Consider the following 26,971-nt stretch of genomic DNA (forward strand, 5'->3'; position numbering starts at 1 on the left):
AGATGAGGAACTGAGACAAACAGGTGATTTGCCCAGAAGTCATCCAGTTAGAAAGTCTGAGGTTAGATATGAACTCAGGTCTTCCTGACTCTAGGCCTAGTGTTCTATCCATAGCTGCCCTGATAGGACAGTTTGCCATTCTACTACAAAATCAAGGGATTGCAGGGAACAAGAATAGTGCGGACTTGATACCACTTAGTGCAGTCTGGTGGCTCTGGAACTCGGAAGGTCTACAGTGGAGGAATCTGAGCTTGGCTCTACACCACCTAACATTTTTTTACTGTTGCTGTTGTTTGTCCTTCCTGGAAGAGGACCATGACATCAGGAAAGTGATGCCAAGACTTGCAAGTGAACTGGATTTCAGTAAGGAAGGGCTGTGTCACCAGCCTCATTCTCTTCTCAAAAGACATCTGAGTCCAGTGGCAAGATATGGAGATCAGAACTACTGGAGATGGCCCCAAATGCAGTGGGAAACCTTAGAATAAAGTAGATGTGGAATCAAATTTAGCAAGACTATATCTGTGTTGAGCCTAGTATTGCAAATCTTTGTTCAAAATAAAAAAGTTCATTATGAAAATTAAATTTTTATGTGATTTTTATAGTAGCTTCTAAGTCATAAGTTATTAAAAACATTTAGATTCAACAAATGACCAGTATGGAGAGTATGCTTATTAGTAAATGTTCAGATGAAACAAAGCTAAAAGATCTGCCTGGCTGATACAAGAAATGATAAGGATGGGCCTGCTGGCTGTCATCCTGGACAAACCAGATGTGGAGCGCTGTGCTCATTTTGGAGTGCATCACATTTTAGGAGAGCCACCCATAAATAAAGTAGTTCCAGAATAATGACTAGAAAATTTGCTTTTATGACCTGGATCTGTCAGTCCTGGAAAAAGGGAAAGCAAGATAGTGGGCTGTCCTAGGATGCAGCCTTCCAATTGAGTTGTCTGGTCCCTGGACTTCCTGTCCAGTGGAGGAGGGGATGCTTAGGAAAGGAGGGCCCCCGATAAAGATGGGGATGGTATCTTTAATTCAGATGTTTTTCCCAAGTCTACCTAACAAGATAACATAAGTCTTACCCAGGGAGGACTTGGCTGCCACTGAAGAGGAGGAAACTCTGAAATAGTGCTGAGCAGACACATTCAGTCTGAGACTAGTTATTCCTGAAAGTACCGCTTTATTATATTATCTACACTTTATGAAATAAGCTGATAGGTTGGGGATTATGGGGGAAGGGATGAGGGTTAAGGTTGCTTTGAATCCCTGAAATTATTCTGCCCTCTACTCAACAGAAAAGACTGGATTTATCTAAAAACAAAACAATTTGGCTACCTCACAAGAACTAGAAGGAAGCCAGAGGCAGGTCTCACTCTAGGTGAGCTTTGAGAAAGGTCTCTCATGAGTGTGCGCCCTCAATGAACCGATGACAGGACAACCATTGGTCCACAAGAAACATGTAGGAGCCACAGATACAAAGGTAACAGGTTAAATGTAAGAATTTAAATCTATTACCAGAATTAAAGTCATCCCGGGAATCCCATCCGCCTCTAGATTCTCGAGAGCCACCCATTCCTGAGGAGAGACAAAGAGTAAATTGACAAAAGGGCTAACTGCGTATTGTTTACCCTAAATGAGGGCAAAAATTCATTTAAGACCAGTAAAAGCTTTAAAAATAGGAAGAAACTAATCCACATAAGCCCTGAATCTGAGCTTTGATCATTCGATCATTCCAAGAACCAAGCTTGGCCACTCACTTCCAACTTCCAGGAAATGAGTCACTTTGCAGACCTGGGAGTGATGGGATGCCATCAGCACTGTCAAGATTCAGGTGATGTAGTCATTAGTTTTGCCAAACTACCTAACTCTACCTCTTATTTTCTGACATAAGTGGTGGCCTACATCTGGAAACAAAATAAAAACAAAAAAAGTGACAACTCCTTTGTGAAAACAAGAGGAGAGGAGCTGTTCCAGGTTTGGCTAGCCAGATCATGCTGGGCCCACAGTGACACTTGCAGATTTTGCAGGCTGGCCTCCACCCCTACAGAACAATTAGGTAAAGGCAAGATCTTCAGCATCTCTCATCTGCTGCACTATTTGGGAGTTGAGCTCCTTATGCTCTAGGAAAAAACTCACTATCCGGCCTCACCCAAATCCTCTGATTGGAGAGTGGGGCTGTGAACGCCCAACCTCTAGTTAAAGGGACAACCCAGCTGGGTTGTCTCCTCATTTCTCACCTGCAGCACTACTTGGGACTCTTCTCCCCAGTACACTCTTTTCTCCAATAGACTGTGTGATCTTTGAAGGCAGAAGCTGTCAATTTTGTTTATTTTTCTAAACCCAGTTCTTAGCACAGAGTCTGGCACATTTGCTGCTGTTTAGTTGATGAATGTCCAACTTCGTAGAGATACCATAATGGCTTGCCATTTCCTTTTCCAGCTCATTTGACAGAAGAGGGAACTGAGGCAAATAGGGTCAGACAGTCCAGGGATAGTGTCTGAGGCTGGATTTGAACTCAGATCTTCCTGACTCCATGCCATCACTCTATTCTCTGCATCATCTAGCTGTCCTGTGGAGCCTGGCAAAGTTTACTGACTGAGCAAAAAGGTTTCAGTCCCTACTGATTATTACAAGAATTCATGTCATGAATAGCAGACTATAAATATAAAGACTGACTTAGAGAGCCATGAGTTAAGCTTCTATAGTTAGTTTTTAAAGAATCACTCACCTCTATCATCCGGTCCACCTTTCCTGAATCCAAAGCCACCTTTATCTTGTTTTCTACCTTCGGCAATGTCCACTCGAAGTGATCGATCACCCAACAGCTGATTATCAAGAAAAAATAGCGTAAGTAACCACAAAGAGAAAAAAGTAGTAAAAAACTAACTTGGCAGAAATTAATCTGGAAATATACTTACTGCACCATCATAGGTCAAAGCTTCCTTAAGGGAATCCACCTCATCAAATTCTACATAGCAAAATCCTGTAAGACAAAGTCCCAGTTTATACCAGTATTCATAAGTTAACATCAGAAGAAGAGGTAAGCTTTCCTCTTTTCAGTCTATGATACCCAGCTCCATATAAACAGTCTGCTTCCTCCACTTGTTATATTCAGTTCAAACTGTTCAAGCATTGCACTTTCACATGGCTAATTTGGAAATGTTTTGTATGACTTCACATGTATAATTAATATTACTCTGCTTGTCTTCTCAATGGTTGTGAAAGGGCCAAAAGGGGGAGAATTTGAAACAAAAAATGTTATAAATGTTTGTTAAAATAAATTTACAAGGTCTTAAATCTTTTTGAAAGATAAAAATGCAAAAAAGTACTACATGTTCACATGTTAACAGCTCTAGGCTCTATTATACCTAGATGAGATTTTAATTATATGGAATATAACATTCCAACTTTAAGAGTGGCTCATTTTAGGGGCAGCTAGGGAGCATAGTAGATAGAGCAGCAGGCTGGAGTCAGGAGAACCTGAGTTCAAATATGATCTCAGTCACTTAATAATTGCCTAGCTCTGTGACTAACCCCATTGTCTTAAATAAAATAAAAAATAGTAATTAAACTTTCAGAAAATATTACTTCAAAAATGAACACATCAAGTGACAGTATTTTTGTCACTGCAGAAAATTAGCAACAACCTCTATGTCCAATAGTAGGAAAATAGCTATAGCTACTCTATGGGGTTTAAATCTGTCTCTGACACATACTAGTGGTGCAACCATTGAAAAACACTCAAGCTAAGTCTCTGATTTCCTGATTGTAAAATGATTTAAAAAACCCAGATCTAACCAGGTTAGCAATCCTCTCCCAGGGCTGATGCCATTATTATCCCAGTTCATCACTACAGTCTTCCATTTCCCCTGATAGCAAATGCTCCATAGTTTAGTAGCTGGCTGTGAGTTTGTGAACAAAAAAAATCTGTCACCTGTGATGAATCATTTCTTGGCCACTTCTGAGGAAGAAAGCTAATAAATCAGAGTGACCAGAGGAGAACAATCAGAGCAGGTGGAGGGATCATGTTATACAAGGCTCTGAGGAGGAAGGCACAGATGGTTTTCCTCCAGGATCTGAGGGGTCATGGACTACAAAGAATTAGGAAATTGGTCTTCTTGATCACTGAAGGGGAAAAAGGAAGCGGAACTACAGGTGGAAGTTGAAGAGAAAATAATATAAAAACTTCCAGCCAAGGTTAGATAATCACTTGTTGGTAATTCCCGCTGTGGTAGGAACCAAATTCTGCTGGCTTTTCCACCATTCCCTGAGGCCCCAGAAGAGGAATCCAGAGAAGGCAGTATCACCAATGCATTTGCCTAGATGGGCCAGTACTAAGACCAGGACAATTCTGAAATTACCAATTTAAAAAAGGAAACAATTCCTGACCTCCAAGAGCTTCCATTCTGCTGGGGTTTAGGGGATGGAGGAAACATCGATAAAGTAAACTTGGGAAGTGTTCAATGAAGTACCACGTACCATATTCTCCCATTTATAAGGCATACCCCTTTCTTAAAAAATTAGTTGAAAAACTGGGAGTGTTTCTACAGTGGGTGTAGATTTTTTAACTTGCATGTCCTGCTTGGTGTCTTTGCACTCATTGTTTTGCATTTGTTACCAGTATATTAGGTGATGTTTTGCCACATTCTGCCTAGAAATGGTTCAGAAGAGATTTTCATCCAGTGCTGAATTCAAACTGAAAATGATCCAGTTTGCCAAAGTGAATGGAAATCGTGCTGTTGAACATCAGTCAAGTCTGGTCTTCCTCCAATTGAGAAAACAATTGGAGACCGGGGCTCAGGGAAGAAGAAACCCGACTGAAAACGCCCTGGCAGAAGACAGCCATGAGAGGCAAGGCAGCCAAATGGCCTGAATTAGAGAGGGAATTGAAGAGTAAAGGGCAGGTGGGATTCCGGTGTCCACCAAGATGGTTCAGCGGCAGGAGGCCAGAAGAGCTGATGAAAACAAAGTGACTGGTTTCTAAGGAGGGCACAATGGGTGCTTAAGGCTCATGAAACGGAATAAACTAAGCATGTGTCCATGCCCCAGACTTGCCCAAAAGATGCCTGAAAGCTAGGAGTAGAAGGTGCTTGAATTTCATAATGAATAAAAATGAGTTCAATAACTTTATGCAATATTTTTACCCCCAAATTCGGGCCCCCAAATTAGGGTGTGTCTTGTACACAGAGAAATACAGTAATGGTAGAGAGGAGGTGGTAACTTCAGCTCAGACAGGTACGCTGTCTTATAAAAGGCCAGAGACCACTCTAAGCAAGGGAAGGGCACAGAGGCACCTAATGTCAAAATTGCAAATACAGACAGAAGCCAGATTATGAAAGGCTTTAAATACCAGAGGAATATTTTATCCTGCAGACAACAGGGATTCATTTAAGTTTCTTGAGCAAAGGAGTGACAATGCTTTAGGAAGATTGATACAGCTTCTCAGAGAACCATATTAGGATGGGGTTAAAGGGTGGTGAAAAATGACAAGTGAGGAAGGAGAAGCAATGAAAAGGGGGTAATTTAAAAAATAATTTAAAAAATTTTAAAAAAAGAAAAAAAGAACGAGGGAAAAAACCTAGGTCTGTTTGTAGACCTCAGGGAACAAGCCACTGGTTGGGTAGACAATGAGCACCTGCTTCTGGACATTTGTCCTGAAAGCAGAATACCAATGGAGGCCTAACAACTTAACAACCAGGGTGCATCCCAGGCATAAATGGGATGGCCCCCTCCAAGGTTTTTCAGCAGGCTGGGGTCTTATCAAAAGGATTAATCACTGCTTTGAGGAGAGCTGCCCTTTGGGGCCCTCATGAGTCATGCAAGCTTTTTTTTTTAATTTCTGTAAATGTGTGTAAACTAGGAAAATGTTTGTGAATATAATAATTTTTAAATGATCATAAATATCGCTGTAAGCATGACAAGATAGGATGTTCTATGATACTGATCAATCACACATTTATTGATAACCAGCACACGATACGGGCCAAAAAGCCATTATCAAATCATGGCTAACTAAGTGAAAGTCAGAGGTCCAGGAAAAGTGCCATCGAAGTGGAGTCTCAAAGGGACCCCAGAAATCTCAAAGAAGAGAGAGGGGAGAGTCTGCCAGATCTAAAGAATGTGGATGGAGTGTCATGTGTGAGAAGGAGCATTATTTAATCAAATATGAGTGTCTAGGCACAAAATGCCTTAAATTTTCAGAGACTCCCCCCCACCCCGAGTATTCACCAAGATCTTCAGTTTAATCTTTCACCTCCTAAGCATCTTTCTGGACCTTTCTGTCCCTCACACTGGATTTCTCTTTGGCAGCAGCATTCCACGACATCTAAGGACTAAAACTTCAGGGGTGCCACTCCCTGTATCAGCAACCTCTTTGAGCAGATACTGATCTGGATTTGGAGGATGCTCTCTCAGGATTAACCTGCCCAGACGCACCTGGCCCACCAGCCACTTTCCGCTATCCAGGCCTGAGCAGGAAGTTGTTAAGATTCTCCTTCAACATGGGGTCCAAATGGTTATGTTGTGGAGAGCACTCAGCTATCTCTTCTTCTAGCTGCCTTCAAAACCAACCCTCCCATTAATGTGGCAGTTTCTTTACTCCAAAGACCCAAACTGGAGGGCTGGGAGCCATATCTGGGAAGGAGAAGCTCAGACTTAGGTGTCCCAATTGGCAGGGCTTAAGATGAATATCACTGCAAGATCCTGATCTTATTAGCAGCATTTTCTGCAAAGTTCCATTGTCTAAAAAAGTGGTTGATTTATTTAAGATTTACCACAGGGTCAGTCAAACTTGGGGCAAACAGCATGACTATAAATAAAAGTGTTTTCTTACAAATACTTAAATAGTTGCAGTCCACATCCTCAGACAAAACCATGCAGTTTCCAAGACTACGGCCACAGCCACAAAGGAACAAGACACAGAAAGGCTTACAAAATTCTGGTTGACCTGAATCATGGCCCAAGCCACCCCCAACAGAAGGGCTCTGGGCTCTGAGGCACTCACCTTTAAATTTGTCCGTCTCTTTATCTCTGACTAGCCGTACGCTTCTTACACTGAGATCCTTAAAGATCGCATCTATATCTCCCTGAACAGTATTGAAAGGCAGATTTCCTACATATGCCGTGTAAGGGGGCTCTGTCGGCAGCTCCTTCTGACTCCGGGAACCATGGCCGCCAGCACTACCACGGGACCTAAAGAAAGCAAACACAAGTTTAAGCCAGATGCTTGCTTCTGTCTTCAGAGCAGGGGGCAGGAACTGTGACTTCTATTCAGTTTGGGATCATCCTGAACCCCACATTCCCACCCAATTAAAGAAGAGACCAATGACTTAAAAAATGAAGATTCTATCACTTAGCCTTTTTACTATTACTTATTACTGTTGAAGGCTGATCAAAATATATTCTGTAAATTTACTTATTTGGGGGTAAATTGAATCTACCACACCTTTCCCTAAACAATTCAATGCTCACAGAAAATTTAATCTAAAAATCATACTGAGCTATGTATTCTACCTCAATCTTATTACCCTTTAACAAAGAAACCCTGGTACAGGTCAGTGGTTAAAGACAATTTAAGGTGAAGGGCTGCTGTTCAGCTCTCCCTGTGGTCTGATTAGGAAATTGGAGGAAAGATCTGATCTTCCTTCTCTAACAGTTTTGTACATTAAATTACTTTTCTTTTGCTATTGGGAAAAAAACACAAAGAAAGCCTGAAAATGGTTAAAAGTTTCCCCGTAAGGGGGCAGCACCCCCCCCTTAAAACAAAGACAGATCACTTGCTGAAGTTGATACAAAGGATACTTTTGACACCCAGAGAAGGGAGAGATAAATATAAAAATGTTATTGATTAAAATAGCATAAAAAACTTTTGAAGGCTAAAAATTTCAAGCACTCTGACAATTTTCCCAACCCTATTTTGAATCAAAAACAAACAAAAATAACAATCCCAAAACCACTTTAGTAAAAAAAAAAGACAAAGTAATTTCTAACAGCAGATAACTATATCACTTTTATGAGTTCAGAGTTTGTGGCAAATTCATTTCTGCTACAAAAAGTCTTAAGATCTCCTTTCAAATAGTAATATAGTAAGACATCTTTCCTATGAATGACTTAAACACTCTAGACAGTATTAATCTAAAACTTTACAAATACCTTTAGAAAATATAAGTTGCTCTAGCAGATTGGTGATATGCCTAGGCAAACATACCTTATAAAATTAAAAAAAAAATGAAAAATAAGACAATGTGACTTTCTGTTCTTAGGTGAATTCTTTCTTCATCCCAGAGATAGGATTATTTCCTTCACAATCAAGTCAACAACATCTCATTTTGCTAACTCTTGTTTCTACCAGTGGGAAGATGCACATGTGCAAGAAAACAACATATTTAAAATATTTTCACATGTAAAAGAATATGTTCTTTTAAAAAGAAAAGTTAGTGGGCCACTAGGCGGTGCAGTGGATAGAGCACTGGCCCTTAAGTCAGGAGGACCCGTGTTCAAATTTGGCCTCAGACAGTTACCTAGCATGTGATCCCGGGCAAGTCACAACTCCATTGCCTTGCAAAAAAGAAAGAAAAAAATATGCAGTGCTATATAGTAAATGACCCTGATCTTCTGTTTTATTGATTTCCCATGAATAGCAAGTATTTATGAAAGGCAAACTCTAGTTTTTCATCAAAAGGCATTAATTATTGCATGGGGACTACATGAGTGAACTACTGGCAGAATAAAGAGATCTTATAAAGGGTTTTTTTTTTACATGTGAACTGCTTTTGTGGCCTTAGGCCCAATTCCTCAGTCTGGATCATGTAAAAAGGTGATCCTGATGACCCCTCCAATGCCCTGGTGGCAATATCCAATATTTGCATGCTCCTGGTTGACCCCCTCCCTTTCTTATGTGAAATCAACATGCTGTAACCCGTCTCTTCCGTGTTTCATTTTTCTACTGCCTTTTGGGGGGTCCCCTACAACTGACTTTTTAGAAACCAAGGTGTTCCATAGTTTGCAAAGACATAAACTCAATGGGAAAAAATGGGTATTAAAAGATGGGCATGTTCAGAAATAAGCAGCTTATAATCACTAAAATCACCATCCAGTCTTTTTTTCTCTTAGAACCTGCGGCCTGTTGCCCTGGCCTACATCACAACACACATGCAGAGATTAACTCAATGCTCATCCTGCAATTTTAAGTGATCTGGCCAACAAAGACTGGTCTAGTCTGTTTTCAAAGCGGATGGCCCAAACACTCCAGATTTCAGGATGACAGCCTCATTCCAGGCCTCAATGTAATTAGTTAAAATACAATCTACAGATCCTGAAAAAAGGGTAAAAAACATCACTTGTTCAAAAATATTCATAGCAGCCCTGTTAGTGGTAGCAAAGAAACAAAGTTTAAAAAAACTATTACCTTTAATTTAAAAAAAGTTATCTTATTATGTAATTTTGCTATCTCTTCTTTTATTTCTTTATATTTTTTACCCCTTAAGGATATGATTTCTTTCTCAATACATTCAATTTTGATCAACATATAGCATGGAAACAATGTAAAGACATCAGACTGCTTTCTGAGGGGGATGGGGGGGGGGGACACCCGCGGGGAGATGGAAGATTGGGGGAAACAATTGTAAAAATTCAAAAAAACAAAAATGCAATGTACAAATAAAAACACCTGGACATTTCTCCCACCTGATAAAGTGTTTGGCACAAAGCAAAAGCTTAATATTTGTTATTTCTGTTTCCCTTCAGGCCATTAAAGAGGGTCAGACTTTTGCATACTCTATGGGAGATACCTTTAGGAATGATTGCTTTTGCCCCACAAAGACAGATACATTCTCAAAACTCAACAGAGTTACTTTGGGATGTTCTATTCCACTCTTGGTACAGATTTCAGCTACATAAAGACAGAGTAGTTGGGTGATGTCCTGAGTCACATTTTTAAGCAAGAATCACAAAGTGATTGTTCTTTCCTTTGAATTTTTGCCTCTGAGATCCATCTGAAATGGACACTCTTGGGGGGGGGGGGGGGGGGGGCCTCCACAAGATTTCACTTCATTTACTTGCTATTCTCTCCTTATTTATTTCACAAATGAGCCTGTAACTCCAAATGTCCTCAGAGGCCAGAACCTAGATCCCATGTGCAGAGATAAGTGTTCATTGGAAGAATTTCTAGGTTCATTTCATTGTCGAGTTGAGGAAGTCTTCCCTTTAAAGCAAGTCTGCTATTCTATGAAACAGATTTTAGTTCTTAATTCAGTCATGAATACTAGTAATTTAACAGTCATATTTTTAAGCTGTAAGCTATATCCAACAATGAGGTGGAGGAACTGAACTCCACACACAATGACAATTAAATAATAAGGATAAAAATCCAGGGACACTCCAAATCAAGAGATAACCCCCAGGAGGCTGCTAGGTAGCGTAGTGGATAAAGCACTGGCCCTGGAGTTAGGAGTCCCTGGGTACAAATCCGGTCTCAGACACTTAATAATTGCCTGGCTGTGTGGTCTTGGGCAAGCCACTTAACCCTGTTTGCCTTGCAAAAACCTAAAAAGAGAGAGAGAGAGAGAGAGAGATAACCCCTTAGCATATGCTAAAAATCAGAGGCAAAGGGGTTTAAGAGTTGGTTTTATCCTGTGTTCAAGTACAAGAACAATTACCTCATCACACAGTTACGCCTCACAGTTTTCAGTGGTCAAGATAAGCATAACAGAGCACCCTGAATTACCCAACCTATAATACCCACTCATCCATTTCAGAAAATGAAATAAGAGAAGTCACATGAATTTGGCAAAACCCTCCAAACTCAAAAACTATGTTGTTTGATCCTTAGTGATGAGTAAAAGGATAAAAAAATAACACTGGAAAACACAGTTTGGGTTCAAAAATTCCAAGGCCAAAGACTCAGGGACAAAAAAATGGTCCATGAAGACCAAGAAATGTCAACTCCTGAAGGTTTAATACACTTTGTGCTTTGTTAACTTTGCATTTGCATATATACGACACCCATGATCAAATTTCTGGTAAGAGATGCTTCATTTTATTTAAAAGCTTACTAACTCCTTATTATGTATGTACAAAACTCAACTGTTTCTTAGCGAAAATTAAAGACAGGTATTATTCCTGCAAACTCATTCATAAATTCATTAATTATGCTAAATAACCTTAAATAAAAATGACTACCCTCACATTTTAACTCCAGATTTTCTATGAAAGTTACTGTTTGTACTTCCAAATTTTAAGAATTTAAAGTCAAGTTTCATTAAACTCCCTCAAATAAGCTAGAACAGTACCCACGGTTATCCCAATATTTCCAGGGCTTTTTTCCCAAGGATGCATTGGCTTCACTTCTGTCAATGAAAGAAATGGAATTTTCCATATTCTTTGAATTGTGCCTCAGAGGTATTTAACTGGAATTACTTATGATATAATGTATATCAATAAAATTTTGGTGGCCTTTTCCAGTCAAGCTGGCACAGGAAACCACCAATGAAAAACCACCCTGTCCTCTGACAGTTAAGAGGAGAGATGGCTCACTTCTCTTCCCAGAGCTATAGAGTGTTTCAACATACGTATGATCAAGTCTAGATCAGAATTAAAATGACAATAGGTTCTAAGAAAAAACTGGAATTCAACCTGAAGATTTCAAGGTCATGGAGGTGTTAACAGATTTTTAAAAATTAGTCTTAAAAGTATTCACCTTGCTTCACTGTTAATCCTTCTAAAAAACTGCCCTACAACAATATAGATTTTCCCAGTCTGCTGAAATCCTCTTAACCATAAATAATTTCCTAACAGCCCATTGCAGCCTCAATCCTACAAGTCATGGTGAGGAATAGCACTGACCCTTGTCCTTCTTCCTGCCAGTAGCTTTCAAAAGTCTTGCTCTTATAATATAAAGCAGTCTAGCATGTATATCACTGGGTGGGTCATGTGATAACAGTCTCCTCAATGTACTAAGACTGACAATATCAGAGTTCATTCCCAGATTTAGATATCCTACCAAACAGTCAAGGTAGCACTTACTAGAATTAGAGAATAAAATTCATATGAAGGAAGAGATCTAGAGTCTCAAGGGAAATAATTTTTAAAAGCGTAAAAATAAAGAAGCAATAAAAGCATTTCCAGACCTCACATTAAAAAGTGATCACCTCAAAATGCTGAGAATTTCAAGGAAATATATTACATGGAATGCAAAAATGTTAAAATATTTTTGCCTCTAAGGCAGCATTATGCTCCATCAAATCAGAGGGTTTTTTCATATACAACAAACAAGCACTGGGTTCTAGCATTCTCTACACTTTTCATTCAAATGCAGAGATAGTAAAGCTGTGGTCCACTGTAGGATACTGCTAGGTAAAGTCTGCCTGATTTCCTAATACCCTCATTAAGGATGTTCTCAATTTGTGAAGAAATGTCTCAAAATTTTGCGTAGCCAGAAAATTGGGATTTGAGTTTGCAGTGATTGAAGTTCTGAGTTGTCTCCCTCCGTACCCCTCCTCCTTTTATTGAGAGAACCCAAGACTTTTCCCTTCAGTTCCTTCATTGAGTTGATAATAATCATTCCCTCATATTGTGATGCTGCTGGCATAGCTTTTCTATGACACTTAAGGTGTAATCCAGATGTGTGCCCCCATTCAGTTTAGTTCAGTTACAGTCCAAGTGTGGTGGTTCCACTGTCCTGGACAGTAATCAATGTTATAAAAATCCCTGTAGATCTTTTACCACTTCTCTTCTGTTTGTTATCCTACTTCCTTTTTTGTCTTTAAATGCCCTAGAGATGCCTTTGCTCTCTTGCCAAGCTTCCTTTATTTAGACAGTTTTAAATTCCAATGCACCTCTCGATTTTGAGGTGACAATATTGATAATCCTACATCATCTTTCTCTATAAATTTTACAACTGAATTTATATTCTAAGCTGGTTTTGCCTTTGACCACCAGTTATCCATTTCTTTGGCAGAAATAGTTCTGTTCACCAACTTTCTGATGATTAATATCAGGCAAGGAATAAAGGGAGAATGCAATTTCCAAAGGTGTTCACTACAGCTGCGGTGGCCTGGAGCCCATGCTGAAGAGGGTTTACCTGTGGAATGAATAGTGGGGCCTCCCAGGTAATCTTGTTTTCAGATGACTATACTGGTTGCAACAAGTCTGGAAACATTGCAAAGCCTCCTGAAAGATGGCTGTATACACTCACCATTCACACAGGAAAAGACCAAGCCATTAAAAAATGCTGATTAGTCAGATAGGATATTGGCAATCTATGTCTACCTGAAACAGAAAGCTAAAACAGACAAGGTGGAGCTAGAATTAAAGGACAGTAGGCCAAACTGCCCTTCAGGAAATTACAAAGCTCCTGCTTGGCTATGTGACAGAGAACCCAAAAGATTCGGAAAGCCGGAAAAGGGGCAAAGGGCAAAAGAGATACAGGGTGGATTTGAATAACATATAACCACCAAGAAACTTCAAAAAAAAAATGCCATATAGGAAGAAGGAATATTAAGATGGGGCCAAGCACTCTAAAGATAACCTTGTGATATTAAGACAAAATAAGGGAAGGCCTACAGCATGGTGAGGGGACCCTATTATGACTTATGGGAGGAGCTGCAGGGAATATACAAAACAATGAGGTCATATCTGAATAATTATCAAGACTATCAGACATTACTGTGATATAGAAAAAGAGATCAGAATAAAGAATAAACAAACACCACTTCTTGTGCTGTAATACTCAATAAGCTCAAAATAGATAAGAAGTCCAGAACCCCCCAAATTGGAAGAGAACAAGATCTGGAACCTTTCATGACTATGGCTTGAAGAGAGGGAGAGGTAATCATGAAAGATAAACTAGATAATTTTATTCCACAAAATTGTAAAGTACTTTCACAAAATCAATACAATTGCTGGATGAGCTATTAGCTAGGAAAACTTGGCATCAGATTTCTGTAACTAAGTAGGAAAATAACTATAAGAACATTGGATGGAAAAATGGTCAAAGGATAAGAAAAAATTCTCAAAAGAATTACAAGCTATTAAACAATTGTGAAAAATCGCTCCAAATCGAGTAAGAAATGTCTGGGAACCATTTCTATGAATTGATAAACAATGACGCAAGCAGAACCAATAGAATTTATTACATCAACAAAAATTTGTACCATAACAACAACACCGAAAGAACTCTGACCAATGCAATGACCAGTCATGATTATCACTCATTTCTACTTTTTGACACAGGCAATGGACTAAAATATCAAAAATGAGACATTATGGGACTCAAGACAACTAAACAAATTTTCATAAGGAATCTTTTTTCTTTTTTTTGGGGGGGGAGGATAAAAAGTGAGAGAATGTGGAAGTTATCTTACATTTCAGAATGCTAGGCACACTAATATACTGCCATGGATCTGTGATTTGTCCTATCATTTCGAAGAACAATTTGGAATTTTACTTTTTAAAAGGTGCTAAGATGTCCATACCTTTTGATCCAATAATCCCACTGCTAGTTATACATCCTAAAGATGTTAAAGGAAAGTTCTATATACACCAAAATATTAAGAACAGTTTTTAAGGTAAAGGATCAGGGCAGCTAGGTGGTGCAGTGGATAAAGCACTGGCCCTGGAGTCAGGAGTACCTGGGTTCAAATCCGGTATCAGACACTTAATAATGACCTAGCTGTGTGGCCTTGGGCAAGCCACTTAACCCCATCGCCTTGCAAAAACCTAAAAAAAAATTCAGGGCAGCATGAGAAAATATTTTTATGAACTAATTCATTGAAGTCAGAATCTAAAAAAACACAATGGCTACAATGTAATTTGAAAAGAGAAAAAAATGAAATTGGATTATAAGTGATGATAACCAAGATTAGTGTTAGAGATTAAGGGAAAAACACTTCCCCCTTATTTGCAGAGGTGGAGGGGAGAGGGGAGGGAATACGGGTCAGGATAATTTACTGATCATCAGACACTGCTAATGAATTGGTTGGTTTCATCAAAATGATCTCCCAAATCTTTCCTTGTTATTTTTTATAAGGGAAAACTTGCTGGGTGGGGATATAGTTAGAAATAAAGATGCTGAAGAGACCAATGAATTTTTTTTTGAATTAAGTTCTTTGAGGGATTGACAATGCTTTTATTCGCAGTACTTATAGTTTCCTGTGTCCGGCGGATAGTTAACACTTACAGAATTTAAATGTTGGACATATCAGTTTCAATTCATTACAAATAAGGGAAAGGAAGAGAATGAGCATTTATTGAGCCAGGGATGTGCCAGACACTGGGCTAAGTACTGTAAAGTGTTATTTTTTTTTTTAGGTTTTTGCAAGGCAAATGGACTTAAGTGACTTACCAAGGCCACGCAGCTAGGTAATTAATTATTAAGTGTCTGAGACCAGATTTGAACCCAGGTACTCCTGACTCCAGGGCTGGTGCTTTTATCCACTATGCCACCTAGCTGCTTTCTTTGGAAGACCTTTTTTTCATATCTATTTTACAAGTTTTCCTGATTCCAGTCCCTGCACCCCCTTCACTGTCAGACATACTAAAGGGACAGATAGTCACATCCTTCCAAGAGGGTGATAACAATGAGAACCAGCACTCATCTAGCTCTCTGAGGCTTGCTAAGCACTTTTCTTGTTACCTCATTTTCTCCTCCCCACAAGCCCATGAGGTTGTTTCTAGTTCAGACTAAGAGACAGTAGGATGAAAAGCCATTCTCTAACAGATAGCTGGTTAAAGGCCTTGAACAACAAGTTTTCAAAAGAAATGCTAACTATTGACAAGCACATAAAAGAATGCTCGGAATCACTAATAAGAGATATGCAAATCAAAACAGCCCAGATGCTTCACCCCACACCCTGCAAATTGGCAAAGATGACAAAAGATGACAAAAGACTGGAAGTTAATGAGGGAGTGGTGAGAAGATTGACATAGCTGTGAATCAGTGGGACCATTCTAGAAAGCAATTTGGAATTAGGCAAATTAAAATGACTAAAATGTCTGACACCTTTTGACCTATTAGATTTCCAGTAAAGTAATTTGTTTAACCATTTTTCCATTTTCATACAAAAAAAGCTGCTATAAATATTTTGTTTTGAGTAGAGTTTTCTGCTTATCAATAACCTTCTTGGGGTATTATGTTTATATCCCAAGAGGGTTATTGCTATAAGAAATGATTATGATCAGATATGTGGAAAGATTTATGAGGTCTGATGCAGAATGAACAAGACACAGGAAACAAATTATTTTTGCAAAATTACAAAAACAATTGTAAATACTCCCAACCCCACTCCTCTGCAGCGGGGGAAGTCCTTGGTGATGGAATGTTATATGTATATTTTCAAACTTTTTTGACATATTGTATGTCTGTTGCTCCTTTTTCTTTATATATATATAATATACATATATATGTATTAAAAGATAAGTCTACAGAATTCACCATTTTTAAAAAGGGAGTCTTTTAGGAAAGTCAGTGGGCTAGGTTAAACACATTTTATCCACTGTGAATACCTACTGAAAACAGTTCAATAGTACAAATAATCTATCCAGATTGTTCACTTAGGGCTCCTAATTAGCATTAGTGGAAATCAAACCCTACTTTAGAGATGGAGCAGAGGCACAATGGGAAAGTGATTTCACCAAGACCACCAAACTGGGAAATAAGCAGCACTGAAAAGCAAAGGCAGATCTTCCTGCTTGCAAGGTCACTGCTGGGCAATAGCAATCACATGACTGAAAACTCAGCTAGAAATATTCCATACTAATCTACATATTTGGGAATTCGTGGGGTGTTTTTTTTTTAAATCCATGTCTGGTGAAGCCTTCCTGAAGTAGAAAATCAAAATATAAATGTACAAACTACACAAGATTATTATGAAACATAGTAGAAACAAATTTGTAAACTAAGACAATACTCTCCCCTACTTAAGTCAATCAACCAATATTTATAAAGCAACTCATAAGTGCTAAGTATCATGTTAGGCCCTACAGATAGATACAAAGAAACAATCCCCACCGCCCTCCATGGAGGGCACAACCAAAAAAATTCAAGGAAATCTTGGGAAAAATATGAGAGAAGGGGGTAAAGACAGATGTGGGAAAAACTTTATCTAAACTGTTTCAATAATCTGAAAAACACCCCCAGCTATACCTGGTTTTCCTTTGTAGAATAAGGACAATCCTTCTCAAAGGATGTTTAAAGATGGCTATAAAAGCATTTAATAAATTGGACTGTTATATAGAAATACTTCACAACAACAATAAAGTTTTTACAAGTCTTACTAATTTACTCTTACAGCTGCATTGCCAATAAAGGCTCTGACTGTTAGAGTCCCTGAGGAGAATGACAAGCTGGGACTGCTCAAACATAACCCAGGTAGTTAGTCTGAACTCATTCATTATTGTACCATCACTCTCTCTCCCCCAGTCGTGCAAAAAGGCGGACCATGCTGATGCTTGCTTTTAATTAAATATTACTTTCTTGATCTGTAAAATAGGGAGCTTTGACCAAATGCCCTGAGGACCCTTACTGGTGCATTTAGGAGTCGATGAATAGCAAGAAAGTCAAAATTATAAATTTTATCTTTAAGGGAATCAACCCCTAGCTTCCAAAATTTGAAAGGGCCACTCCAAAAACATTAATTTCCTAACACAAGTGATCATTCATTATTCAAAAATACGTTTAATTGAGGCCCACTAAGTACAGGACCCTGTGGAGGAGCGATCTCTTCCTACAAGGAACTTTAGTTGATAAGATAAAACACACAAAACATTAACAGAAAATGATTTGATGAGCAGCATCAAGAGTAAATCTAAGAGGAGTACATTGTGAGGGGGAAGAAAGTTTGAAAGAAGCAAGACTAAGAACAGGAAATAATTCCAGGAGGACAGACAGCAGAGCCTTAATTTAAAAGCTTAATAACAGCTTTGACTTGGGGATGTAGATTTAAAAATCAGGTTTTCACAGGCATGATGCAGGGAGGGTTGTAAAAAAAAATAAAATCACACATCATTTAATATTCAAGAAGTTTTTCCATGAAATTTCTAATTTAGAAGATGATAAAAATTCCACCTCTGAGAACCAAATTCTGATTTCGATTCTAAAACCTACAGTGCAAATAAAACATCCAAATAAGTGACATTCTTTAATAATCTGATGTAGCTCTCCCTAATTGGTAACCTAAGAGGAGTTCTTAAAATGGACTTTAGCAAATAAAACCTTACGACTATTTTGCAGAATCTTTGATAAGTTATATTTCATGTAACTTGCCTTCCTTTGTAATCTGCATAAATTTATGCATTGACATGAGTCTAAGAGCTGATGAAACCTTGGAAGCAGAGTTCCATTTTGGTTGCTCTATCATCTAACAAGGCTAATTAGTTCTCATTTGTAGCATAGTATTATATATAAAATTAATTTTGGAAGGTTCCTGGTTCCCCAAAAGTATTCAAACCAGAGTTTACATATTTGAACATGCAGTGTTGTCTCCTAGAAAGCAGGTACAATCTATTTAACTTGACACAATAGGGGGCTTAACAAATGTTTCTGTAGTAAACAGTAAAACAGAGATATACCAAGTAGAGAAGTGAGTGATCAGATAATAAGCAAGAAATTTACATTATAATAAAAACCCAGAAAGTTTATGCTAAGAACCTCGGGTAAATAATGGATCTGTAAGATAAGGGAAGTTTTCACATTAAGAGAGACTAGAGTCCTTGGAAAAGTTAAGAATTTCCAGTCAAATTACCATAAATTAACAAAGTTAAAAAGATCCCAATTTATCAACTACACACAAAGTAGAAAAAGCAAAAGGAGCAAAAATATAAATTCCAGATCTTTCTTTAGAGTGTAATTCAATCATTTTTTGAGTCTGAATAGTTTCTAAAATACATTCTCTCCCCATCCCCCAATAGTGATTGTACAAAAGGGAAGGGATTCCCTTGGGTGTTCATCTTAAATTACTACCTAAACAAATAATGTGGAAGTATAATCTTAGCCACTACCTAATATTTCTAGGCTGGCTTTTGTTTTCTATTTTAGACTCCCGACTCCACCATAAGCATTTCAGTCACATTTGCCAATTCACCTAGGAGTTGGACTAGATCTCTTTCCAATACTAAAAGACTGAACTTAACTGTCGTTCAGAGGATCTCCTTTACTTCAATTTAAGATAAAGTACAGTAAAATTCCTAGGTAGTACAAACAATAAACAGGTGGCACTTTATTGTCCAGCTCCCCATCATTTCTTCAGCTACTCTCTGGTCACCCTGGGACTGCCTCCAGAATCAGATAGATATCAAGATCTCTGTCAAGTAAAGCTCTTTACGCTTGGCCCCTTTTAGCTCTACAGGTTTCCTTGCTGTTTCCTCAAAAATGATGCTCCATCTTCTGACTTCAGGCCTAGATAGATTCCATTTCACATTTTTGCTAGTGCCTAATTATTGACATGTAGTCTTTGCCCCATAAAAAAAATAAGCTCCTAGAGGTAGGGACTGCTTTGCCTCAATATCCCCAATGTCAGCACAGTGCTTTGCTCATATAAACACTTAATGCTTGCTGAGTAATTGGAATAATTGATAATTGGCTCTGCTCTTAGGTCATATCCCCATCTGAAATGATTCTCCTGGAACTCTTCTGAACCTTTGGGGGTTCTTTGTATTGCCTATTTTATCCTATCACCACTCCCATCTACTCAAGACATTTCTATCTAATGATAAGTTCCAAAGAGGAATTTTAGAATTTAGAAAATTTCAGGTGAGATGGACATATTGGAACTACTTTAAAGGGCCAAAGAGAACCACTAACTGTGCCAGTCCCTATGCCAACTTCTATTCCTCCAGTCACACAAAGAAACCAATCGGCAAGTTCTGGATAGGAGGGCACTGTGCTGACAATTAATTCATCCCACTCAAGCTAGTGATTTGCCAAAAAGGGGGGTGGGGCTGACTTCAGCATCCAACACCCACTGAAAGCACATATGGCAGCTCATGGTTTAGGCTTTTCCTAACTGTTACAGATGCCAATTAGTTCTACCACTTGACATCGCAAACATCAATTATAATCTTTGTCATGATTTCTTTGGAGTTAAAACTTAGAAAGCTCAAGGCCCCATATAGTTCAAGTTGAAATTCCATGGAATCCCAAGTTCCCCTCTAAAGGAGCTAAGTTTGAACCTGCACCACTAAGGAAGGCAATTTCAAGCTTTTAACCTCAGCTCCTCTAAGTCCCCAACTCCATTTGGATTTTCATGGCTAGTACTGAGCATTCACAGAGCTCTCTCCATTTATAAAAAAGGTAGTATTCCTTACCAACCCCACCCATCCCCCAATAGGAAACAAACAAAAAAGGAGATAGAAACAAAGCAATTTATCTAAGTCACAAAATAGTCACTCAAAATTTTTTATGTCAATTTATTTAGGATTTGACTATCAATTTCTTGAAAAAAAAAGCCATTACACTTCTCTTATTGACTTAAAATTTCTTAATGTCTCTCCTAAAAGGGATAAAGTAATTAAAAAACCCAAACCAATAGGTTGGCAACAGTTCCCAAAAGAGGGGCCAGGAGTAGGTGGAGTGTAAGGAATGGGCATCACATACCAGTTGCTACTCCTATTGCCCCCCCAAAAAGAAAGGGAGGTGTTAGGGTCTGACACAGGGCTAAGCTTAGAAAGCATGAGTGAGCCTGCCTCTCCCCAGGTTCTAAGGCCTTCAGTTCCCATGGAGGAAGCATGCTCACTCAGGGCAGACATTAAACTCCACTGGGGTCAGGGAAATGGTGTTTCATCTTTGTATCTCAGCACCCAGCAGTGCCTTGCCTGTGGTAGGTATATAATATTTTCTAAATTAACTTAGTCCTTCATAGTATACCACGGAGACAGCAGGAAGAGACCTAGTTTAAATAAAACATGCTCCCCAATCAACAACAGTTGTTCTACACTGCCAAATAATTCAATCCTGCTAGAGACCCTGTTCTCTTGGGATAAAATGTAAATTGCTTTTTCATAATATACTTTATGAGTGGATTACATACTTTGTCTTTAGTTTTTTCTGAATCTGTTCCTTCCACCCCATCCTCAAGCCTTGGGCTACAGAAGTTTTAAGAAATTAATCCATCAGTTTCATTTCATTCTTTAGCTATGAAACCAATTTGTTATATGTAGTAAGAGAAGAGGATAGAATAAAAGGAGCAATTCTGGACTCGCACTCCACCCATACAACCCAGCATCCTTTGAATCAGATCAGCTCACTTCTGTCTGAAATGGAAATGAATACATTTCACTTAAAGTTGCATTTTTAAGGAACTTTTTGCAAATTGACTGGTCTTTTTTCCAAACTATAAAAATCACCTGAGAGGCTCAAGAATTGTATTATTCTTGAACAGAAAATGGAAAATGCTCAGCAAAACTAAGTCATTTCATAGAATCCTGTATGTAAAGACAGAAGAAACCTAAAATGTCAATCAGGCCAATCCCCTCCTTTTAGAGATGGGAAAATGAGGCCTAGATGAGTTAAGTGACTTACCTAGAGTCACCTACTCCTAGCAGTTCTTTTACCTGAGCTGTTACCAATCTCCTGGTTTCTCCCTTTTAGGAGAAACATTAGGGGAAAACATTAAAAAGGAACCAGCAGTCAGAAAGAGACAAGTGTAGGGTCTTATTTTTTTTTGCAAGAAATTGATAATGAAATCCTAAATAACATGATATATGGGGGTGGCTAAATGACCCTGGAGTCTGGAGTAGCTGAGTTCAAATCTGGCCTCAGATCGGTAATAATTACCTAGTTGTGTGGCCTTGGGCAAGCCACTTAACCCCATTTGCCTTGCAAAAAAAAAAACCCTAAAAATAAAATAAAACGACATAAAATTGAGTGACTATTTTGTGACTTGGGTAAACTGCTCTCTTTTTTTCTATTGGGCATGGATGGGGGGTTAGTAAGGATAGTTTCATTTATATAAACGGGGCCCGGTGATCCACAATGTTTAATATTAGCAAAGCATGTGAGCCCTGAAAATCCAAAGGGCGTTGGGGGTACATAGTCGTAGTGACCCAGGTTAGCGGGGTGTGAAGCGCTTGGAATTGCCTTGGCCAGAGATAGGAAGCATCTGAGGTGGAGTGGGACCCTGGGATTATCTTCCGACTTTACACTTTCCCACTGGGTTTAATGGCTCCTTTTGGCTGGGCAACCTAACTCAAAACAGGCGAGGCAGACCTACTTTATTCCACATTCAACCGAACAGGCTCTAAGCAAGGCACCAGCGAGCCACTCGGCCCACTCTCGCTCGAATACACGTGGAACGATGCACAAAACGCCGTTCCCAGAAAAGCGCGCCAGGCGAGGCCGGTTCCCGTTCTCCAAGGTGTCATTTTGGTGGCCCGGGGTCCCCCACGTGCTCCCCAACGAGCAGGTCCCGCTACAGAAGCAGCCGAGTCCTTTCTGCCTAATCAGTGTCCTCAGCGCCGGCCCGGCCCGGCCCGGCCCCGGCCCCGGCCCCGGCCCCGGCCCCGGCCCCGGCCCCGGCCCCGGCCCCGGCCCGGCCCCTTTTCTCTCAATGGAGGTCCCCGGGGAGGATACAAAGTATCCCCGCGGCCTCCCGCACACTTTCACTGGCCCCGGGTCAGCGCCAACACAGACGGACGGAAGCGGAGGGCAGGCGCGGCCGGGCCCGGCCTTGGGGAGCCCCGATGGCAGCCCCCGCGGCCTCCTCCCCGCTTCTTTGTGACCCCCAGCCCCCTCCCCTCATTTGCCTGAGGCGGGGGCGGGTCCGTTCAGGGGCGCGCCGGGCAGCGGGGGCTCCCCGAGGCGGTCAGCGACAGGCCCCCCCCCCCCGTCCCCCGGGGTGGGGGGAAACAAGCCCCCGGCCCCCGGGGGTGGGTCCGCAGCGGCCTCCGGGGATAGCGGAGGGAGGAAAGGGCGGAGAGGCCGGGGGCGAGGCCCGGGAGCTGCCCCCTCCCCGCGGCCCCGGCGCCGCGCTGCAGCTCCCGGCCGGGCCCGGCCGCGGCCTAAGCTAACCGCCGGGGCCCGGCCGCGGCCTCCGCCCGCCGCCCGCCGCGCACACGCCGCCCGCCGCGGGGCGGGGAGCCCCCGGGCCCGGCCCGGCGCCCGGCCCCCGGCCCCCGGCCCCGGCCGCGGCCGCCCCCCCCGGCCCGGCGCGCCCTCCCGGCTCGGGCGCCGCCGCCGCCTCACCCTCTGCCGCCGCCGAAGCTGCTGTAGGCCCGATCGTCGTAGGTGTCGAAGTCCGCCATTTGCCGTCTCCGCTCCGAGAGGAACCAGGGCGAGCGAGGAAGGACCCCGCAATATAACTCCCCCCCGCCGCCCCGCCCCGCGGCCGGGGCTGCCCGCCGCGCTGCCTGATCGCAAACCGCCCGCACGCAGGCGCGCACGCAGGCACGCAGGCTCGACGCAGGCGCGCACGCAGCACGCAGGCAGCCGCCGCCGCGGCGGCCGCAGCACGGGCGCCCGCACGCCGCACGCCCGCCCGCTCGCCCGCCCGCCGCCACGCCGCGCCGCGCCCGCCGCCCCGCGGCCCGGCTGGGCGCTCCGCCCCGCCTCGGCTCCCGCGCGCCCCCCGCCCCGGCCCATTGTGTGCTGGCCGGCCGCGCTCCGGCGGCGCCCCGCCTGCCCGGGCCTAGTGCGCCGCGCGCCGCCCGCCGGCCCGGAGCCCCGCCGCGGCCGGGCCGCGAGGGGCCGCGAGCCCGAGGCCCCCCGGGCGCCCCTTCCGGAAAGGCCCCGGGCCCCGCCACGTGGCCGCCCGCCCCTCCCCCTCGGACACAAAGGCGCCCCCCCCGAGAAACGCCCCGCGCGCGGGGGGCCGCGGGCCGGAGCCCCCCAGGCCTCCCCGGGGAGCCGCCCGGGCCGGGGGCTGCTGCACAGGCCCCCCGAGGGCGCCCCCAGCCCCTCTGTAGGGAGACCCGCCGACCCCCGAAGGCCATTCAGACCGACCCTCCCTCCCCGTGTTTTCCTTTGCAACATGGTGGGGGGAGGGGGAGGGTTCAGGACTCCGACATTCCTCGGCAAATAATTTGTGAATTTGTAATTGGGAAATAGTGAACAAAATAAGATCCCGAAAAGCACGAGGGAAAGCTCAGCCAGTAGCGCAAGGGAAGAAGGGCTGGAGAAAAAAGCGAGGTTGCAATCCAAGTATCTTGGGAAACCAAGAGACTTGGGGGACATCCTGGGACCCCTCTCCCGCCCGGCCCCGGAGGTGCAGCTGGCCTGACGCCTCCAGCTCCACTCCCTCCTTTTTACAGAGGAGGAAACTGAGGACCAAGAAGTTGGGTGAAAGTGCCCGAGGACACCGGGGTGTCAGAGATGGGGCTTGGACCCAGGTCCGAGGACCCTCCCCTGAGCCGTGGGATCCCCGGGCCCCTTCTGTGGTGTTGCTGTCCAGGCGATCGAGGCTTCCACATCTCTCGTGAAACCTAACCTAAGACTGGGCATATCCCACGTACTCACATCTATAGAGTTGACTTCCTCTGGTTATTCCCCCCTTGATCCTCCCTGTATTTTAGGGATCCACGTTCATGAGCATCCGACTTGGCTTCCCCCTGTGGTCCTCAGGTTCCTCCTCCTCCTCTGCAAAATAAGGAATTGGATTAGAAAATCTTCGAGTTTACATGTCCTTGGTCTGGGTGCCTTCCACCAGGTAAAAAAACAAGTCTTCTCTAAATCTGTAAAATGAAGGATCGGCGGTTTCTGAGGTCCCTTCTAGATCTAAAAACTGCACATCTGTCACATTGGAGCCCTCTCTGTCTCTCTCCTTCCTCAATACTCATTGGAATGGAAGTTTTTAGCTGCTCCATTTCCCCGACTTGGGCCAGTTTGCCCCTCCTTTGACATTCTATGTATTTCCTTTCAGGCCTTTAAATAGGGATGCATAGACTTCAGTAGGCTGCCAAAAGGTGAAAAATTTAGAACCATAGGTCTAGCTAGATTCTCAGTAGTAACAATCCTGTCTTTGACCTGCTACCCATCAAGACTCTGAGAATTCACCCAGCTGGGAGAAACTTGGTTTAGGAGCCCAACCTAGAAAGGGAATGAAGTGAAGCAGCAGTGGCTGCTAGTCAGCCACCAGATGTGAGGCCTGGTACATCATCTGCCCAAGGGGACGAAATGGAAGCCTCACCTTTGTACAGTACCCTTCCATGACATAAAGGAGTTTCTGCTCAGTAATAAGGTTTATACTTTACCCCTCATCATAAAAAACTCTTAGGACATTGGGGTGCACATTCATCATATGACACAGAAGCCTCAAGCAGGGGAGAGGCCATAAAGCCAAAAAGGGCAAACCACAAACCCAGCCAGGCTGACATCTAGCTAATTGGAAAGGGAAAGCAAAGGGATGAAGTCAGGATATTTTGTGAATAGAAGCCAGATAGCATCTTCATTATATCACTGAACAAACAATGAGATGCATCTTCCTTCACATGCTAATAATCATGTGCCTGGAAATGGATGTGTGGGTTGGTCTGGTGAGATGAAAATCAGATCAGCCTTTAAGTTCACTCTTTGAAAGAACTCTAAAGAATCTTGATAGCTTGAAAAGTTTGGATTAATTATGCATTAGGCTTACAGATAGGATGCTTTTGTATTATTTCATGTAAGGGCCACTTTGAGCTAAGAGTCTTGTAAGATATTATGAAAAGATAAAACAACTACACTCCTTTAAGTATATTTTATCCATCTAGAATTTTATAGCTAAAAGGAACCTTGAGGATAGCAATAACTCTGTACAATAAATGGATGAGGGAAATAGATCCCCAGTTGCTGATGAAGGATATGCAAGCCCACAGGGATGGTTATTGGAGATGAGACTAGATAGAGTTCAATCTGCTGATTCCCAGATCAGTGCTGATTTTAGAGATGAAAAACTCAACAGAGATATATTTTAGTAATTTTTAAATTTCAATATTCACCATAATTATACTAAAGTAGCACCTTGAATATACACCACTTGTCTCCTACACAGAATCTCCATACTGTTCCTGTCCCACCCAAATGTAGTCTTCCAGTGTTTGTTTCAGCCTCTACTGAGGGGGGAGTTTACTGCCTCCTAAAGCAGTCCCTCCTTCCACTTTTGGATCTCTCCTACTGGTTTTGTGTCATCTGCTAATTGGGTGAACTCATCACTTATGCCTTCATCTAAGTAATTTATAAAAATAGTAATCATCATAGGTGGGACAGGTTGGTATGAGTGTTCTCTGGGTTAAGAACCCTAAGTTTGGCCTCTGACACCTGTGTGTGTGTGTGTGAGAGAGAGAGAGTGTAAGACCTTGGAACGATTATTTAATTATTTAGAACTCCAAAACATTGTAAACTTCAAAGATTCAGATCTCGTTGGTAGAGGGCATTTCCATTGTGTGGCTTAGAATCAATCGATAATTAATAATGAAAAAACTTTTATCAAGAGTCTAAAAGGTGAGGAGAGGGAAAGGGGAAGGGAGGGAGAGAGGGAGAAATGCAAAATTCAAAACCTTACAAAAATTGATTTTTTGAAAACTAAATTTGCGGAATTGAGAAAAAATTTTTAAAGTCTAAAAGGTGCCAGATACTCTTAGTTTCAAAACCTTAAATGAAATAGTCTCTTTGGGGTGGCTAGCCAACCCAGCCCTGGTGTCAGGAGTACCTGAGTTCCAATTAGGCCTCAGACACTTAATAATTACCTAGCTGTGTGGCCTTGGGCAAGTCACTTGACCCCATTGCCTTGCAAAAAAAACTACCTAAAAAAAAAGATAGTCTCTTCTAAGAGCCTTGGTTCTACAAAGACAAACAATAGGTGCTTGACAAGTTTGTACAGACTATAGGCAAAAACAGATCACTTATCATCTCAGGCCCTGGATTTGTCCAAGACTGACTGATGCTAAGCTAGTCCTCATCCTAGGTCATTTCAGGACTTTCACAAAGGGTGAACACAACTTGAGGGGGATCATGGAGGCTTCAGTGTAAGAGGTGGCTCCTGAAAAGAGCCAAAAATATGAGATCCAAAAT

General features: G+C 41.9%; 1 protein-coding gene across 2 annotated transcripts in view; it reads right to left on the reverse strand.

The window, feature by feature from the left end:
• Positions 1-26,971, reverse strand: part of EIF4H (eukaryotic translation initiation factor 4H) — a 34,051-nt gene that overhangs the window by 6,767 nt on the left and 313 nt on the right. Inside the window, exons 2-6 of one of the 2 annotated variants that reach the window (XM_074189403.1) lie at positions 24,440-24,559; positions 7,001-7,188; positions 2,916-2,980; positions 2,726-2,822; positions 1,513-1,572 (exon numbers count right to left, since the gene is read on the reverse strand). In XM_074189403.1, the coding sequence (XP_074045504.1) occupies positions 1,513-1,572; positions 2,726-2,822; positions 2,916-2,980; positions 7,001-7,188; positions 24,440-24,441 (412 nt within the window). In that variant the 5' untranslated portion in view covers positions 24,442-24,559. Of the gene's footprint in view, positions 1-1,512; positions 1,573-2,725; positions 2,823-2,915; positions 2,981-7,000; positions 7,189-23,170; positions 23,336-24,439; positions 24,560-26,971 lie in introns of those variants that run through there. The other variant, XM_074189402.1, reaches the window with a different exon arrangement.

This window comes from Macrotis lagotis, chromosome 5, assembly GCF_037893015.1.
Source record: "Macrotis lagotis isolate mMagLag1 chromosome 5, bilby.v1.9.chrom.fasta, whole genome shotgun sequence".
Classification (NCBI taxonomy): Eukaryota; Metazoa; Chordata; class Mammalia; order Peramelemorphia; family Peramelidae; genus Macrotis; species Macrotis lagotis.